Genomic DNA, 19,086 nt, shown 5'->3' with positions numbered 1-19,086 from the left:
GTTCTGGGTGTCTGTCACATGCTAGTGCTAGGTATAGTGCTAGACTGTAATAGAGGAATGAAAAAAAATGAATAGTTCCTGTCCTTGAGACAATTTTTTTTTAAGATTTGAGATTATGTATACGTAATATTCTGCATTCTGCCTGCGTGTGTGCCTTCAGAAAGAGGACGTCAGAGCTCATAGATGGTTGTGAGCCACCATGTAGTTGCTGGGAATTGAACTCAGGACCTCTGAAAAAGCAGCCAGTGCTCCTAACCTCTGAGCCATCCCTCCAGCCCCCGACAGTTTTTCTTTTAAGAAGACGGGGGAACCAGAGCGGTGGTGGTGGTGCATGCCTTTAATTTGACACTAGGGAGACAGAAAGACAGATCTGAGTTCTTCGAGGTCAGCCTGGTCTACAGTATGAGTTCCAAAATAGCCAGAACTACACAGAGAAACCCTGTCTTGAAAAAAACCAAACCAAACCAAAAAGAACACGAGGGAAATGGGGAATGGTAGCTCATGCCTATAATCCTAGCTCTGGGTATAAGAAGACAAGAGAATCATTTTAAAGCCAGCCTCAGGTAAGCTGCAGGTTCGAGGCCAGCCTGGCAGCATGAAACTGTTTCAGCAAAACAAACAAAACTGGTTGTGGTGATGAACAGCAGTCTCTGGTTTTGTCATTATAGTATAATACCAAGTCTTTTTTTTTTTTTTTTTAATTCTGTGCAACTAGCTATCAACCAGGACCTTGTGCATTACAGGCAAACACTGAACTACACCAAACCCCCACCTTTTTTTTGCAGTGTGTGTGTGTGTGTGTGTGTGAAATGGTGTCTAGCTGTTGTTCTATCTAGGCCTTGCCAAACCTGGACCTACATACTAGGAAAATGAACTCCCAAAGCCTCCACAGGTGTGCGATGGCATGCACCACACACACACACACACACACACACACACACACCACACACACGTACGATAAGTAAAATGTGATTGAGATAAAAAGAACAACAACAGTGAAAGGAGAAAGAGGGCGTTGAGGCGGCTCGGTGAGTAAGAGTGCCTGCTGCTGTTGTGGGCCATGGCATACACAGGATGGGAGGAGAAAACTTACTCCTGAAAGTGACCCTCCGACTTCCACATGTGAGACCACACACACAAAACAACAGCAATAACACTAATACATTGAAATATAAAAGAAAGAAAACCACCTCTTGTCCACAAACACATCTCACGTATCTCGTAGTAGAGATTATGGCAAACGGTAGTTGCAAAGATGGAGATACACAAGGAAAGAGGAGGATGGGAATGTGCGCTAGATTGCTCATCAACCTCTTGTGTCATCAACAAAAATTTTTTTTTTTTTTTTTTTTTTTTTTTTTTTTTTTTTTTTTTTTTTTGCGAGAAAGACTCTTAAGTATCCTAGACTGGCCTCTTACTCACTGTGTAGCCAAGGGTGACCTTTTTGTTTGTTTGTTTTATTTTTTGAAACAGGGTCTTACTATGTAGCTCTGGCTGTCCTAGAATTCATTATGTAGGTCAGGCTGGCCTGGAACTCACCAAAATCCACCTGCCTGGTTCTGCTTTTTTTTTTGAGACAGGATTTCTCTTGTAGTCTTGGCTGTCCTGGACTCAATTTGTAGACCAGGTTAGCCTAGAACTCACAGAGATCTCTGCCTCTGCCTCCCCAGTGCTGGGATTAAAGGCGTGCACCACCATACCTGTCTTTCTCTTTGTTTTATTGTTGTTGTTTGGTCTAGAACTATGTACTGAAGCTAACCTTGAACTCCTGACCCTCCTGTCCCCACTCTCAAGTGCTGGAATCACAAGTATGAACCACAGCCTCATGCAGCGGTTAACCTGGGTTGAAGAGATGGCTCAGCAGTTAAAAGCACTTGGCTGTTTAATTTCCAGCCACCACATGGTGGCTCCTAACGATCTATAATGAGATCTGGTGCCCCTTTCTGTCATGTAGGTGTACATTCAGATAGAGCATTCATATAAATATATATTTAAATTAAATTTTTAAAAATTAAAGATATATTTGTTTTACGTATATGAACTCTGTTTTCATGCACACCAGAAGAGGGCTTTAGATTGCATTACAGATGGTTGTGAGCCACCATATGATTGCTGGGAATTGAACTCAGGACCTCTGAAAGAGCAGCCAGTGCTCTTAACTGCTGAGCCAGCTTTCCAGTCCAATAATAAGAATAAAAATAAAAATAATTTAAATCTAGCATTAAGACAGTGTCTGTTACGGACTAGCAACCCAGATCCTCTGGAAGAGCAGCCTTCTCTCTACCTTAACATCTGAGCCTTCTCTCCAGCTCCATTTTTTTTTCCTTTTTAAACTTTTATCCTTTCATATTTATTTATTTGTGTGTGTGAGTGTGTCCACAAGCACATGTCCATGTGTGTTACTGTGGAGGTCACCGGACAACTCTCAGGATGTAGCTTTCTCCTTCTAGCATGTGTGTGCTGGGGATCAAATTCAGGTCTTCTGGCTTAGTGGCAAGCACCTTTATCTTCTAAGCCATCTCTCTGGCCCTCCAGCGCCCCCCCCCCCTCTTTCCCTCTTTCTTTTTTGTTTGGTTTTCCAGACAGGGTTTCTCTGTGTAATCTTGACTGTCCTGGAACTCCCTCTGTAGACCAGGCTGGCCTCAAACTCAGAAAAAACTGCCTCTGCCTCTGCTCCTGGAGTGCTGGGATTAAAGGCATGTACCATTACCACCCAGATCCATCCATCCTTCCTTCCTTCCTTCCTTCTTTCCTTCCTTCCTTTCTTTCTTTCTTTTTTTGGGGGTGGGGGATTGAGACAAGGTTTCTCTGTGTAGCCTTGAGTGTCCTGGACTTGCTTTGTAGACCAGGCTAGTCTGGAACTCACAGAGATCCACCTGCCTCTGCCTCCCCAAGTGCTGGGATTACAGGCCTGAGTCTCCACGCCTGGCTAGTAAAACATCTTTAAATGCCATATTCTATAGATCTCTGAGGCTTTTTTGAAGACCACCTGTCTTTCTCTAATATACCTGAATTGCTTGTTTCTAGCTATTTACTATCTGTTCAACCTAGGAAGTATATTTCTGTAATTAACTAAACTAGTACCTAACAAGACAAGTTTGATTGACTGTTATCTTGTATTTCTTGATTATCCTAAACAATTTGTAACAGTAGCTTTCAAAAGGAATAGAACTTCACATTGTTTTTTTTTTTTGTTTGTTTGTTTTGTTTTGTTTTTTTCAAGACAGGGTTTCTCTATGTAGCTTTGGCTGTCTTGGACTTGCTTTGTAGACCAGGCTGGCTTTGAACTCACAATGATCTGCCTGCCTCTGCCTCTGAGTTTTACATTACATTTTTAAGAGTTACAATAGGTACAATGCCAAAATATAACCTTAATTTTGTATCAATATACAAAGATCTGTAACAATGTTTTGTTGTTGTTTATGGATTTTTGTTTGTTTTGTTTTGTTTTTCCAGATAAGGTTTCTCTGTGCAGCCGTGGCTGTCCTGGACTCACTTTGTAGATTTGCCTATATCTGCCTCCATCAGTGGTGAGATTGCAGGCTTGAGCCACTGCCCCTAGCTAAGTAACGTTTTGTTTTGTTGTTTTGAGACAAAGTTTCTTTGTGTAGCCCTGGCTGTCCTGGAACTCACTCTATAGACCAGGCTGGCCTCGAACTCAGAGATTCACCTGCCTCTCCCTCCCAGATGCTAGGATCAAAGTCATGCGCCATTACTGCCTGCATCTGTAACAATGTAAGATTTTTTGGCTAGTATAGTTTAAGAGTAGATTCATTAATCTACCTTTCCCCCTATTATTCCTATATTATTTCCATATTTCCCCTACCGTGTTTTTTTTTTTTAATAAAAAGAAAGATTTTTAACTCAACACAGTAAAACCATTTATAATAATGAAGCTATTTCTGCCAAGATTTCCAGGGTCCAGCTTGGTTGTATTTGGCAGTTTTAGGACTAAGTAATTTTTAGTTCAAAGTTTTGTAAAATGTTCTTATCAGTCCACTATGAAGTCAGCAATTTGAATGTCCTGAGTTAAGGTTGAGAATACGCTGTGACCTTGGAGCTCTTACAAAGAGCTCGGCTGGGCCTGGAGAGATGGCTCAGAGGTTACGAACACTTCCAAATCCCAGCAACCACATGGTGGCTTATAACTATCTATAATGATATCTGGGGCCCTCTTCTGGCCTGCAGCGCAAATGCGGGCAGAATACTGTATAAATACCAAATAAATAATATTAACAAAACAAACAAACAGAAAAACCCAGAGAGCTCGGCTCTCTTTCCTTCTTGCAACTGTGAGCAAGGCCAGCACCTCTGAGCCCTACAGCCAGGGCAGCCTTGAATCATAAACTTGCTTTTACCTGGTGTCTTTCCACTTTGTGACACCAGGCTGGATGAAACAGTTTGCCCACCTCGACACCTGGAAGAGTCAGAATCCCGATTTGTCCTCCAGAAGTGAGCTCTGGCTCTCCCTTCAGCGTTCTGTCCTGGTTTAGTGATGAACACCTTTAATCCCAGCAGAAGGGGGCAGAGGCAGGTGGATCTCTGAGTTCCAGGACAGCAAAGCTCAGGTATTACAACCCTGTTGAAGGAGGAGAAGAAAAAGGAAGGGAAAGATACAAAGACACATTATTCTGCTACTGTCTATCTTAGGATGTTCATTCTCTCCTTATGTGCTCTCACGTCAACTCATGATACCCATGGCTATGATACTATCTCTTCTAGGAAAGCTCATCTGGCATGTAATTTCACCTCAGCTTTCCTTCTGGTCGATAAGTCATACATCAGTCATAAGTCATAAGTCATACCTCTCTGCAGTTATCACCTCACCCCTCTGCATCCTTAGTGCGTGGCCTGTGTCAGTAAACATTCTATTATCAGTGTTATCTAGACACAGTCCTAGAGCAAGCGCTGCTGGTTCTCAGTACTTTTTTTTTTTTTTTGTAAAATGAATGTACTGTTATGAGTTCAGAAATAGCTGCACACCTACCAGACTCTAACTGATGGAAGTTTATTTAAAGCTAACACAGCAGGATATTACGGTCTTAACTCTAACAGAACATACATCCATCTTTTTTCCCCCAAAGATTTATTTATTAATACAGTATTCTGCCTGCATGTGTGCCTGCAGGCCATAAGAGGACACTAGATCTCATTACAGATGGTTGTGAGCCACCATGTGGTTGCTGGGAATTGAACTCAGGACCTTAGGAAGAACAGCCTCTTAACCTCTGAGCCATCTCTCCAGCTCCATATATTCATCTTTAATTCAAGTAGAGCAGGCATTTATCATCTATTGTTTTATTCTAAACAGCAAGTATTGAACTATTGAATTGTATCTTGTATTGTGCCTGAGAACTTGAACTTAATTTCACTTTGTAACCAAAATGGAAACTTGGAGACAAAATGGCTTCTGATATGCTAACGATGACAGCAGGTGTTAACAGAGGAGCTACCGTTATGCTAAGAACAGAGGGGGTTATAGAGAGTAGGCAGGTTACAACAGTGCCAGGATAATTGGTGATAAGGTTTGATTATTCGTTTTTATATTTGTTTCTTGGTGCTGGAATGAAACCCAGTGCCTCCTGCTTGCCAGACAATCCCCACCCCTATTTATTTTGTTTTATTTTTACTTAATTAAGAGATCTTTTAAGCTAGGTGTGTGGGCACATGCCTGTCACGCCAACATGTAGGAGACAGAGGCAGGATCAGAAGTTCAAAACCTTCCTAGGTGATGTGTTGAGTTCAATGCCAGCCTGGGCTTATAGGAGGTTTAGGCAAAGAAAATTGTGCTCAATTTCCTAGGCCCACTTGGCTACATATTGAGTTCACCGTCTCAAACTTTCAAGATGCAAAATCAAATTATCACTGCCACCACCCCTCAATAAGAGAAGGAAGTTTTACTTGGTGTAAATTATAAAACCGGATTTTTGTAGTTGGACTAGGTGTTTATAGTCCTGTGAAGCTGGCTTCTACACTGCCCCCTGGCGGCAGTTCGACATCTGCTCGGGAAAATGAAAGACCTATTTCTGGCTCTCCCAGATGGATGAAGCAGCCTTATTTACATACCCACAATGCATTGCACGCAGGTCAGTGCGGAATTTTAAATGGGTAAACTCTTTTATTCTTCTTTCCCTTTTTGTTTTCTCTATAGTGGTGCGTATTTTAGAGAGCTGCGTGAGAGAAAAGCAGGAGTCACCGTTTGTGTCTCGTTCATCTGGCTCCCATCGGTGTTGTAGGAGTGACAGTCGGCCGAGGACGGTGGGCGGGGAGGCACCAGCATACTCTGGTTTCTCTTCAGATCGTATAAATCTTTCGCCTTTTACTAAAGATTTCCGTGGAGAGGAACAACTCTGAGTCTTAACCCAATTTTTTGAGGTCCTGCCTGTGCAGGACTACTATTGCTGGTACAAAGTTAGAATTTTCCCCTTTTACTTTTCTTATTGTTTGTGCTTCCTAGGATTTCCTCTTAGAGATAATTCTTAGAACACCTTTTGTTTAGTTAAAATCTGAGCTTGTAAACCAGGCTGACCTGTTTCTGCCTCCTAGTTACCTTTTTTTTTGTGTGTGTCTTTTTGTTATCTTGTATTTTTTTTTCTAGACCTGAGGACCGAACCCAGGGCCTAGCAAGGCATGCGCTCTACCACTGAGCTAAATCCCTAACCCCTGTTACTGCCTCCTAACTGCTGCGTTAAAATGAGTTATGTCGCTAAGTCCCTTCTACCAATTTACTATTTCTGGATTCCTTTTGTAAGAACTACAAAACCAAGAACCATGCATGGATATAACCTACAACCCCTGCTCAGACATAGCCCATGGTAGCTCAGTATCCAAGTGGGTACCCTAGTAAGGGGGACAGGGACTGTTTCTGACATGAACTCATGAGCTTCTCCTCCCCCCTGAGGGAGGAGCAGCCTTGCTAAGCCACAGATAAGGACATTGCAACCATCATGAAGATACACGATAAGCTAGGGCCAGACGGAAGGAGAGGAGGACACCCCCTCTCAGTGGAGGAGGGAGGGAGGGAGGGAGGGAGGTGAGGGAGGGAGGGAGGGAGGTGAGGGAGGGAGGGAGGGAGATGAGGGAGGGAGGGAGGGAGGGAGATGAGGGAGGGAGGGAGGGAGATGAGGGAGGGAGGGAGGGAGATGAGGGAGGGAGGGAGGGAGGGAGATGAGGGAGGGAGATGAGGGAGGGAGGGAGATGAGGGAGGGAGGGAGGGAGATGAGGGAGGGAGATGAGGGAGGGAGGGAGATGAGGGAGGGAGGGAGATGGAGGGAGGGAGATGAGGGAGGACTACAGCTGGGATACAAGTGAATGTATAAAATTATTTAAAAATAAATATTTAAAAAAAACCTACCAAACCAGAATTGTGCAGGTGGTTCATTCCTGCATTCTCATTAAGAGGGAAACATACCTAATACTGCTTGAGTGACGAAGGACCAGACACTAGGTAGCCCAGAGACCTAGGGTAAACCCAAATACTACTGGTCTCAGGCACACGAAGAAGAAGAAGGAGAGGGAGAAGGGGAGAAGGGGAGAAGGGGAGAAGGAGAAGGAGAAAGAGAAGAAGAAGAAGAAGAAGAAGAAGAAGAAGAAGAAGAAGAAGAAGAAGAAGAAGCACACACCAGCAGCAGAGATGGAAAGGCAATTAAAAATGTGTACAGCTACTGGGCATGGTCATGGCACTTGTCTGTAATCCCAGCACTCAGGAGGCAGAGGCAGGCAGATCTCAGTGAGCTCAAGGCCTGTCTCATGTACATAAGTGAGCCCAGGACAGCCAGTGCTCTGTTACACAAAGAAACCTTATCTCAAAATACAAACAAACAAGCAAAATCAAAGCAGTACCACTCTTGCAAGTTCGATTCCAGTCCCCTGTTCCTCTACCATCCTACCCTCTGGCCTCCCACAGCACCTGCACGCACATATGCTAACTTAAAAATAACAAGGACAAAGGACAAACAACGCACAATACCCCTGGGACTGAGGACAAGCTGCAATCCTACCTACTCAGGAGGCTAGGACTTGGTCCCATAACAAGACCATTTCAAAAGACCAAGCCTCCCTCCACCAACCCACCCTCCACTAAAGGGCTGAGACATATAACTCACTCATAGAACAAGTATTTGTTCATATCATTAAAAGGTGGACTGTGGAGTGTTTGTTGTTGTTATAGACAAAAATGAAAATCCCAACTGTTCTGTCTTACCAATAAAGACTCAGGGGCCAGATGCTGGGGTAAAAACCTGCTAGCCTAGAGAGGCAGAGAAAGAACCCAGCTGATCTTCCTCCTCAGTTCAGGTCTGGATGGAAAAAGCCCAAAGGGCTCACTAGCATAACTAATAGCTTAGTAAGAAAAGACCAAAAATTCCAAGGCCAAAGGCTTGCTAGCTCAAAGCCCCAAAAGCCAGGGAGCTGAGGAGCTGAAGCCTAAGCTAAAGCCAGAGCTTGAGCTAAAAGCTTTTTCTTCTTCTCCACTCTGTCTTATTTACCCTCAACTCAAAATCCCTCCTACTCTTTAATCCCTATCAGCTGGTTTCTTGATCTGACTCTTGACATAGGGTTAATTTTATTAAATCTTTTTTTTAATTTATTTATTTTATGTATTTGAGTGTTCTATCTGCGTTTACACCTTCCAGAAGAAAGAATCAGTTCACATTATAGATGGTTGTGAGCCACCATGTGGTTGCTGGGAATTGAACTCATGACCTTTGGAAGAGCAGACAGTGCTCTTAACCATTGAGCCATCTCTCCAGCCCCAATTTTATTAAATCTTATGTACAGAAAGCTCTTGGATTAAAGGTGTGTGTTAAGGCTGGGTGAACCACACCATAATCATCTGTTTACAATGAAAAAGGTCTTGTATTAAAAGTGTGTGATAGGGTTCAACCAAACCAAACGAGAACCAGGGTTTTACCGTTCACAATTTTGAGTTTTACAATGGGATCAGATATCCTGCAGCACTTTGCTGTTCAAGCACAGGGACTTGAGTTTGGATCTCAGCACCAACGTGCGAGTGTCTGTAACTCCAGCGCTGGAGAGCTGGGCAGGCAGGTGGATCCCTGGGGGTTGCTAGCCAGCAACTCGCTCTTAGGAGTAACCCAATAGAACGGAGATAGCCAGAGAGGCAGGAGTTAGAGGTGGCCTCTGGCCCAGTGCCAGGGTGTGGCTCGGAAGGGAAAAGGGCAGATGCTGGTCACTGGTAGGTGAGGAAGGGCTTTGGTTCTCTCCTGTCCGGTTGATGCCTTCTGTGGTCATGGGCTGAGGGTGAGAGGTGAGTAGGTGTGTGAAGCTCCTGTGCCCTGAAGGCCTTGCTGCAGGTGATATCCAGCCTTCAGCTCAGTTTCCTCCTTTCCTTTTACCCTCCTGTCCTCCCTCCCTCAACTTCTAAGGTCTCACTTTCTATCCATGGCTGGCCTGGAGCTGGTTCCAATCTTGTTCTGGCTTTGTTTCTTTTTTGAGACAGGGTTTGTCTGAGTAGCCCTGGCTGTTCTGGAACTCAGTCTGTAGACCAGGCTGGCCTTGAACTCAAAAACTTCCACCTGACTCTGCCTCCTGAATGCTGGGATTAAAGGTGTGTGCCCCCCCCACACACACACACTAGTCCCAAACTTGTATAGTCACCTGCTTCAGCCTCCCAACTGCCAGGATTATGGATGTAAGCCACCACACTCAGCTTCCTCTTTTAGATTTTATTTTATTTGTTTTTGAGACAGAATCTCTCTAGGGTATTGGTACTTGCTAAGGAGACCAGGCTGGCCTTGAACTCACAGAGATACACCTGCCTCTGTCTTTCTCTGCTGGGAATAAAGTCATGTTTTATGGATTTTGAAATAGGACTTCATCTTTAGTCGAGGCTGGTCTCGAACTCACACCCAATCTGCCTCCTGAGTATTGAGAACACCAGTGTGAGTCACTATGTGTAGCTCTGGTTTCCTGATTTTTCAGTCGCTACAGCTGTCACAGGGTGAATGCTGAAAAGGTAGAGGTGGAAGGAAGGCGGGTTAGCCATTGCTCCAGTCCCTAAAGATTGACTTGATGTGTAGGTGTGTCTGTGTGAGTATATGCCACGTGTGTGTGGGTGCCTGAGGAGATATAGAAGAGGAAGCCTGACCTCTGGAGCTAGAGTAATGAGTAGGTGTGAGTCATCCAATGTGGATTCTGCAGCTCAAACTCAGTCAAGTCCCCTGGAAGAGCAACAAGCACTTTTAACCTCTAACTTTTTAGGACCTGTTTAATTCTTGAAGAAAATGCCAAGATCCTGGAAGCACTTGACTCAGACCCTGACCACCAGTAACACTAGAGACCTCGTTCTAAGGAAAAAAAACAAAACAGGGCTACCCAGTGTGGTGTCACATGCCACAGAGGCAGATGAATCTGTCAGTTCGAGGCCAGCCTGATCTACAGAGCAAGTTCTGGGGCAGCCAGAGACATGCAAAGAAAACCTGTCTAGAAAAACAAAAACAGAAAGAGAGAGAGAGAGAGAGAGAGAGAGAGAGAGAGAGAGAAATCAGCATCAGCACGGTGGTTCATGTCTGTAATGCTGATGCAGGAGGGAGAGGTAAGGGGATTGCTATGATAGCCATAGGGATAATAATTCTCTGAATGGTAATTATCAGTTTTCTGAAGCTCTGCTGTTCCTAGAATCCAAGGAGACCGTGGTTTAGGGCAACAACTGGATACCTTTAATCCCTTTTGGGGAGTTTAGAACATAACACTGTAAAACAAAACAAACAAACAAACAAAAACCTGACAGCAAGATTCCTCAGGTGCCTTTGTGCCTCTGGCATTACGGAGAATGGCCAGCGCTGGGGAATTCGGTCCCAGGGCTGGGTATTCAGATAGACACTAGTCCTTGAGCGGTTAGTGTACCTAAATACTGAAGCAAGCAGGTGGTCCAAAGCAGAGGAAACTCAAAATGAAGGCAGAGATTCCAGACTTTCCTTCTGCTTTTGTCTTCCTGATAGTCCTCTGGAGCCTCCATGCTTTTTTGAAAAAAAAAAAAAAAAAAAAGTGCTTGGTATAACCCAGTATCCAAATGAATTCGCATTTCTGGTCTGCGTAGTGAGTTCCAAACCAGCCTAGCCTGGTCTACAGTGAGACCCTGGCCAGCAGTCTACACAGCAACTTCCAGGACAGCTAGGGCTACACAGAAACCCCGTCTGGAATAACAAAATTATTTTTTAAAAGTCACCTTCTAATTGTGCTGGCTAGTTTTATGTCAACTTGACACAAGCTAGAGTCATCAGAAAGGAGGGAGCCTGAAGTGAGAAAATGTCTCCCTAAGATCCTGAGGCATTCTCTTAGTGATCAGTGGGAGAGGGCCCAGCCCATTGTGGGTGGTGCTATCCCTGGACAGGTGGTCCTGGGTTCTACAAGAAAGCAGGCTGAGCAGCCCCAGAGAGCAAGCCAGTAAGTAGCACCCCACCACGGCCTCTTCACCAGCCCCTGCCTCCAGGTTCTGCCCTGACTGAGTCCCTGCCTTCACTACTTTTGATAATGAACTGTTTTATGTGATTGTGAGCAAAATAAATCCTTTCCTCCCCAAGTTGTTTTTAGTCACTGTGCTTCATCACAGCAGTGTAGTGACCCTAAGACACTAAGGTACTAGGTAGGGCCTCAACTTGTGAACGGGGAGTAGTCGGTTCACCTGAGGGTATCAGCTGATTTGCCTGCTCTTATTATTTTAAAAATTGTTACGCCTGGTGCCCACGGAGTTCAGAAGATGGCTGTGAGCCACCATGTGTGTTCTGGGCATTGAAGGAGGGCTTCTAGGAGAGCAACGAGAGCTCTCTGCTTTGTTGTTTTGTTTTCCAGACAATTAGCGCCGACCAAACGCGCGCGGGTCTGGAGTCATGCTGGGCAGAAACGACCTACCACAGTCTCCCCTCCGCAGTCGCCACTCACGGGCCGCGGCTCCTGCGCCGAGGCTGGGTCGCGGGGCCCCCTCGGCAGAGCCGGACTGTGTGGTTGGTTTGTGTGCTCCCGGAGGTTCGGCGTTCCTCCTGCCTCCTAGCGGCAGACCCGCGATCGCACGGCGAGAGAGGCCGCGCTGCCTAAACCCGGCTGGTCCTCTAGCGTCTTTTACATACCCACAATGCACTGCGCACAGACCCGCGCCTACGCTTAAAAATGTGAACAAAAACAGTTCAAAGATTCTTTTTCGCTTTGTTTCCTTAAGAGTGATGCGGCTTTTACAGACTTAATGTAGGACGGAGGCAGGAGTCACCGTTTGTGTCTCGTTCATCTGGCTCCCATCGGTGATGTAGGAGTGACAGTCGGCCGAGGACGGTGGGCGGGGAGGCGGCAGCATACTCTGGTTTCTCTTCAGATCGTATAAATCTTTCGCCTTTTACTAAAGATTTCCGTGGAGAGGAACAACTCTGAGTCTTAACCCAATTTTTTGAGGTCCTGCCTGTGCAGGACTACTATTGCTGGTACAAAATTAGATTTCCGCGAAAAGCAAAAAGTTGTGGCACTTGCAAAGCCAGTTCCAATCAGGGCTATTCCGCCAAGAAGCCCTGTAAACGAGCTTTTGTGTATTTATGTTCCTAATGCGCGTATGTGCATCGCCTGCGTTCTCTCTCCCCTGGGTCTGCGCACCAGTATTATTCTGCTCTTTCCACCATATACTAAGACTGGTGGTGACTGGTGTCTTCCAGTTTACAGGCCATTAAACTCCCGAAGGTCTGTGTTATCTCAGAGTCCTCGACCACTACCGTCTACACCCGCCTTCTACCACAGAGGGCCTTCTGACCTCTAGACGACCTCACAGCCTGCCTCTTCAACTCAGAAATCCACCCCCTTCTCCCTCCTGAGAAGGGATCACCTACAGGACGCGGTGGTGAATTCCTGTAACCCCAGCACTCACGGTCTGAGCCCAGCCAGGTCTACAAAGCTAGTCTGGGACAGCCAAGGCTACGCAGAGAAACCCTGTCTGAAAAAAACAAAAAAACCTCCACAACAAAAACGTGCACCTCCACGAGCCAGCCCAGTAGCCAGTCTCTCACGGTAACCGCGCCCTCCCCAGCCCAAAACGCCACTCAGGCCTTCGATGCCTTAGAGTGCTATCCTGTATGATGAGTCAGTGTCAGGCAGGGCTCGGTCTCCATATGAAAGAGCCAGGGTACTGGGGTGGGCAGGAGGTAGGTGTCTCGGACTTACTCAGTGATTTTGATTTGACCTCGCTGTCAGGGGACATGTAGGAACAAAAAGGCCATGGCATCTTACCCTAAACAGACAAAAAGACAACTGGTGCTGTAAAGTTTACCAGCTAACATGGTGAGGTGTCTGTTTAGCTCTCCAGACCTGGACCCCACATAAATGACAGAGGAGACAAGACCAAGGAAGTCTCTTGGGTAAAAAAAAAAAAAAGAAAAAGAAAAAGAAAAAGAAAAAGAAAAAGCCAGGCCTAGAGGCAGAGGCAGGCAGATCTGAGTTCCAGAACAGCCTGGTCTACAAAGTGAGTCCAGGACAGCCAGGGCTACACAGAGAAATGCTGTCTTTAAAAACCAAATTTAGAGAAGTAATTCTGAGACAAATTATCTCTCCCACTGAGTCTCTGTCTCTCCTGCAGCATATTTCCTGTTTTTAAAACTTGATTAGTTAAAAACAAAACAAAACTTGATTAGTTGTCAGGAGAGGTGGTACACGCCTTTAATCTCAGTATTTAGGAGGCAGAGGCAGGTGGATCTGTGTGAGTGATGTCTGTGGTCAACCTGAGGTGTGAGTCTGAGGTCAACCTGGTCTATGGAGTGCCACCATATATATATTTTTTAGGATATATATATATATATATCCTAAAATTCCAAGTCCTGTGCCTATTTGGAAGTCAGAGGATAATTAACTTGTAGGAGTCAGGTTCCACTTTGTGGATCCCAGGGATTGAACTGAAATCATTAGGCTTGGCTGTAAGAGTCTTTTACGTCCTGAACCACTTCATCTGCCTAGCAAATGTTTTCTTTATTAAATCTTTGTTTTGACACAAACGTGCTGATATTTTGACTAAGCTGCCCTTGAACTTTAGGTGATCCTCTTGCCTTTGCCTTTGGCCTCTGCCTCTTCTGTATTGTGGTTACAAGTGTGTGTCACCAGGCCTGGCAACCAAATATTTTTGTTGTTGAGACAGGGCCTGGGCTTGAACTCCTGACCCTTCTGAAGGAACTCCAACCAGCCTGAGCCTGACAAACATGGCTCTGGTAGGCCTTGCCCTTCTCTTTCATTCCCTCTGCCTTGCTAAAAACCGTTAGATTACATCCCTAAAGCTAGCCACCAAGGCCTATTCCCTTATTTGGCCATTTCCTCCGCCAGAATCTGACTGCCAGGGTCCAGCTATCGAAGTATTGAAACCCGGCAACTCAGAGCCCTTGTGGCTCACCTAACTGACATGCCCAATTAACACTAAATGCCTCTGGAGCTGGCGAGATGGCTCATCTCGGTTAAGAACACTGGGTGCTCTTCCAGAGGTCCTGAGTTCAAGTTCCGGAACCCACATGGTGTCTGATGCCTTCTTCTGGCATGCAGGTGTACATGCAAACAGAGCACTCAGACATTGAAAAAATTAAAAAAAAAATGTATTAAAAATAAAAAGGCCAGGCTTAGTGGTGCATGCCTGCAATCCCAGCACTCAGGAAGGTAGAGACAGGCAGACTGATGTCAGTTTGAGACCGACTACAGAGTGAGTCCAGGACAGCCAAGGCTACACAGAGAAACCCTGTCTCTAAAAACAGAACAATAACAACCCCCCCCAAAAAAACAAAACAAAACAAAACAAACCAAGCCCGGCAGTGATGGTACACTTCTTTAATCCCAGCACTTGAGAGTCAGCACCCGGTAGATCTCTGAGTTTGAGGCCAGCCTGATCTATGGAGTGAGTTTCAGGATAGCCAGGGCCACACAGAGAAACCCTGACTCTGAAAACAAACAAACAAAACAACAAGACCAACTAAACACCTCATCCTAACACGGGTTTCCCCTTGTATCTTTATAAACTGCCAGTGGCCTCTGTGCTGTGTCTGTCTCCTCTCTATCCAGGGGCAGTCCTCTGTCCCCCTCCAGGACAAATTCCCCTTCCTCCTCTCCCTTGTTCCCTTCCCCTTCACTGTTGTCCTCTGAATCCCGTCTTTGTCTCTTATTCCCTGACCTTTGTCTCTCTGGAAAAAAAATCCCCTTTGTGCTGAGAACTTGGTCTTGGGATGTCCTGAGCCTATGCCAGTCCCTTTTACCTCCTTCCTCTGCCTCTCAAACGCTGGGATCACAGGATCACAGGTTATAGGTGTGTGCTGCCATATTGGCTCTTTGTTAACTCTATTAAAAAAAAAAATCTATTCTAAGGTGGCTGGAGAGATGGCTCAGAGGTTAGGAACATTTGTTGTTCTTCTGAAGGTCCTGTACTACATCTGTAGTAAGATCTGATGTGCAGGCAGAATGTTGTGTAAATAAATAAATAAATAGATAGATAAATCTATTATAGGGCTGGAGAGATGGCTCAGTGGTTAAGAGCACTGTCTGCTCTTCCAAAGGACCTGGGTTCAATTCCCAGCACCCACATGGCAGCTCACAACTGTCTCCATTTCCAAGGGAGATGACACCTTCACGCTGATGCACATAAAAAAAAATTGTTTTGTTTTGTTTTATTTTTTTAAAATCTATTCTAAGAGCCAAGGGCTGGCACACTCCTGTGATCCCAGCACTCAGGGAGGCAGAGGCAGGCAGAGCTCTGTGATTTTGAGGCCACCCTGGTCTACAAAGCGAGTCCAGGACAGCCGAGGTTACACAGAAAAATCCTGTCTCGACCCCCCTCCCCCCAAAAAAAATTGTTCTAGTTGGCTACTGGCCTTCAGCTTGTCCCAGCACTGCACATGTGAATTTGGGTGATGGTGGGAGTTATCAGTTACCCCAACATGCTGTGGTAGCCTTTAACCCTCCACCAGAGAGTAAGAGGCAGCCAAACCTCTGTGAGTTCGAGGTCAGCCTGGCCTGTATAGCCAGTTCTAAGCCAGCGTTAAACCAAGCAAAACAAAACCACCAAACTGGAACAAGAAGAACAAGTCTGATGTGTCGGCCCCTCTCAAATTCAGTCATTTCCACCTAGGTGGAGAGAGTGAGGCTGACCTGGTCTAGAAGAGATCCTGTCCCAGACAAGCACACAAAAGCTGGCAACTGTCTGCTTGCATTGTTCTCTGCAGAGCTTTAAATAGCTCCCCACTTCATTCGAAGTAAAACTGAGGAAAGTTCTGGTGTCTCTCTGCCCCTTCCCACTTGCTTCTCTTCCACCCTTTAGTTCCAGACTCCTGTGTCTTTGAACTTTTCCTTATCAGGGCCTGGCGCACTTTGCTACATTGTTGGGTCTTAGGACAGGGACCTCGGAGGCTACATCTGTTGTGTTAAATGGGTATACTAATACAATGATTTCGCTGTTGTTTGTTTACTGGGTAACGCGGAGGGTGGAACCCAGTGCCTCGTGTACAGACGAGGGCTCTACGTTTCTTGGAAGAGCTGTCCTCGTGGAGTGACTTAAGCTAGACTCTTACCATTTCGAAAACCTGGCGTTTCTACTGCCCCTCGGTGGTCGGCCCACATCTTTACACGGTGGCAGGGCGTGAAATTCTTAAGGTATTTCCAGAGACTTGAGGGTGGCGGCTTGGCTCCTTTACATACCCACAATGCATTGCACAGAGGTCATTACCTAATTTTAAACCAGAAACCGCTGGTTTCTTTTTTCTGTCTTGGTTTATTTCGTAATAGTACGACTGCAGCAGACGTAGATACGAATTACGCACGGGTATTACGTGTGTTGCTGAGGAAAAAAGTTACCATAGGTGATCTAAGACTTACGGTCCGGTGAGAACTACGTGCAGCAGTAGCAAGTCATACTCTGGTTTCTCTTCAGATCGTATAAATCTTTCGCCTTTTACTAAAGATTTCCGTGGAGAGGAACAACTCTGAGTCTTAACCTAATTTTTTGAGGCCTTGTTATTTGCAAGGCTAATAATAGTTACAAAAAAATAGAAAGTGTTTCTGATAAACTGTTATTCACGTTTTGACCAAGCCAAGAGATAGCTGAGAAACAGAGCAGAATGGGTGGTTTAATCCTGGGCTGAGGTTTCTTAACAGATAGGCTGTCTTGAAGTTAGTATACTAAGTTTTCTATTCTAACATGTGTGAAACATGCTTGTGTCCATAACCAGAAAAGAGATAAACATTCTTGTATTCCTTCTCCCAATCTGTTGAGTTCTTTCTCACAGGCCCTTGAGTCCCAGCACTTGGGAGGCAGAGGCAGGGCAGTGGCCTGCAGAGTGAATTCCAAGAAAGCTGGGACTACATTAAAAAAAAAAATAGTAAAGAAAAACAGCAAAATCTAAAGGCAACACAAACCAAAATGTAAATGTCTAGCTGGAAACAGGAGCCCAGGGAACAAAAGCAAAGCAAAAGGTGGGACGGAAGCAGCTGTGTATGAGGTGGCTCAGAGCAGTGGGTCCCGACCCCTTTGTCTGGGGTTGCCTGAGAGTACGGAAAACACAGATGTTTACATTATGATTCATAACCGTAACAAAATTAGTTGTGAAGTGTCAGTGAAAATAATGTTGTGGTTGAGGTCACCGAAGCACGAGGAACTGCATTAAAGGGTTGCAGCATTAGGAAGGTGGAGAGCCGCTGTCTGAGAGGCTCGCTGCACTGAGTCCTGGAGCCCTTCGGCAGTCTTGACAACCCTTCCCTTGGGACCTGCTTTTGATAAGCAGGAGCACACCCCAACCCTGTTACATAGCTCCCTAGCCCTCCTTTCCATTCACACCACCCAGTACAGAAATAAAAGACTTTATTAGGCTCTTCTCTGGCAACGGCCGCCCCTCTGCCCCACTCCCAGCTTCCCACCCAGGGCCTGCCTGACAGGCTTCTTCCCCCAAACACAGCCTCGGCCTTCCTGCTTTGCCACAGGGGCTCTGTCACTCCTGGGATTCTGATTTAGGCTTCTCCAACTGGGTGTCCTCTTCCACCTGATTCGAACCTCCAATGCGCAAGTAAAAGCTGATGGAGTCTTGGCTTTCAGTGAGGATTAACTCTGCAGGCAGCAAAAGGCCAGCGTGAGCCTGAGGGCTGGCTCTGCCTGAGCTCCAGGTCCCCTCAGCCCTTGCTCACCTCTGCTAACATTGACTTTGTTGGCTGCCAAGATGTCCGCCTGAACGCTATCCATTTTTGTGTACAAGAGCTCGGCATTGCTCTGAGAATAGAAGCAGGGGGCACCGGAGCAGTGTGCTCCTGGAGTTGGGCTAGGGAGGAAGGGTTTCTGCAAGCAGAGCCGCTTAGGAGGAGGGTCCTGCTCATAGCTTACTAGCTAGGGCGGGTCGGGGACAAAGAAGACAGTGTGTGTGGGTGTGGGGGGTGGACATCAGGAAACTAGATTCATTCTGTGCACAGGGGCTACCATTCTGTCCCGGGCAACTGCTGAGCCTAGCGGGGATACTTACAATGAAGAGCTGGTAGAGTTCCTCCCCCATGGACTTGCGGACATGTTCTTCCACCACTGAGAACATTTGCACGAAGTACTGCGGCAGAGAGGGTGGGGTGGCAGGACAGTGTGGGTATCCACCGACTTGACTGCCCTGTGTCCTGCCCATGTCACATGTCCACCCCAGACCGCGCACCTCCAGTGTGAGGCTGGCCAGCCTCTGGCTGTTGCTGTGGTCGGTGTTGCCCATGGCCGACAACAGGCAGTGGACCACGCGCAAGCGCAGTAGGTCTTCTGCCAGGCTGAAGTCACTGCGTGCCAGGATCCTTGTGAGGAAGGATAAAAAGACCATTAAGGCTCTGGGGACATAGGAAGGGAAAGGAGGCCCTCACCCCCAAGTTTGGAGTCTCTCCAGCTGAGAAACAAGAATTCCAGCTGACCCGGCCTTGGTGGGGCATGCCTTTTATCCCAGCCCTCAGGAGGCAGAGGCAGGTGGATCTGTGTGAGTTCCAGGCAGGCTTGGTCTATGTAGAGGGTTCCAGAACAGCCTTGTCTACATAGACCCTCTGCCATAGAGACCTTATCTAAAACAAAACAAACAAACAAAAAACAGTGAGTGCAATTCTTCCTTGAGAAGGTTTTTT

General features: G+C 46.1%; 1 protein-coding gene and 3 non-coding genes across 8 annotated transcripts in view; 3 read left to right on the top strand and 1 right to left on the bottom strand.

Annotated features, from left to right (window-relative positions):
* Positions 1-6,278: 6,278 nt before the first annotated feature.
* LOC132653415 (U5 spliceosomal RNA) lies at positions 6,279-6,394 on the top strand. Its single transcript, XR_009591155.1, has one exon. It is a non-coding gene; the product is annotated as a U5 spliceosomal RNA (small nuclear RNA).
* A 5,911-nt stretch (positions 6,395-12,305) lies between these two features.
* Positions 12,306-12,421, top strand: LOC132653403 (U5 spliceosomal RNA). Its single transcript, XR_009591147.1, has one exon. It is a non-coding gene; the product is annotated as a U5 spliceosomal RNA (small nuclear RNA).
* A 4,444-nt stretch (positions 12,422-16,865) lies between these two features.
* Positions 16,866-16,982, top strand: LOC132653392 (U5 spliceosomal RNA). Its single transcript, XR_009591139.1, has one exon. It is a non-coding gene; the product is annotated as a U5 spliceosomal RNA (small nuclear RNA).
* Positions 16,983-17,808: 826 nt separating this feature from the next.
* The window catches only part of Armh1 (armadillo like helical domain containing 1), a 41,085-nt gene continuing 39,807 nt past the window's right edge, over positions 17,809-19,086 (bottom strand). For 2 of the 5 annotated variants that reach the window (XM_060379746.1, XM_060379747.1), the window contains 3 exons: positions 18,462-18,768; positions 18,133-18,214; positions 17,809-18,055 (listed from right to left, as the gene is read on the bottom strand). In XM_060379746.1, the coding sequence (XP_060235729.1) occupies positions 17,940-18,055; positions 18,133-18,214; positions 18,462-18,768 (505 nt within the window). In that variant the 3' untranslated portion in view covers positions 17,809-17,939. The remainder of the gene's footprint in view (positions 18,056-18,132; positions 18,215-18,461; positions 18,769-19,086) is intronic. The other 3 variants (XM_021633380.2, XM_021633382.2, XM_060379748.1) reach the window with 3 other exon arrangements.

Source organism: Meriones unguiculatus, chromosome 3 (genome assembly GCF_030254825.1).
Source record: "Meriones unguiculatus strain TT.TT164.6M chromosome 3, Bangor_MerUng_6.1, whole genome shotgun sequence".
Lineage (NCBI taxonomy): Eukaryota > Metazoa > Chordata > Mammalia > Rodentia > Muridae > Meriones > Meriones unguiculatus.
This window is presented reverse-complemented; position numbering and strand designations above follow the sequence as displayed.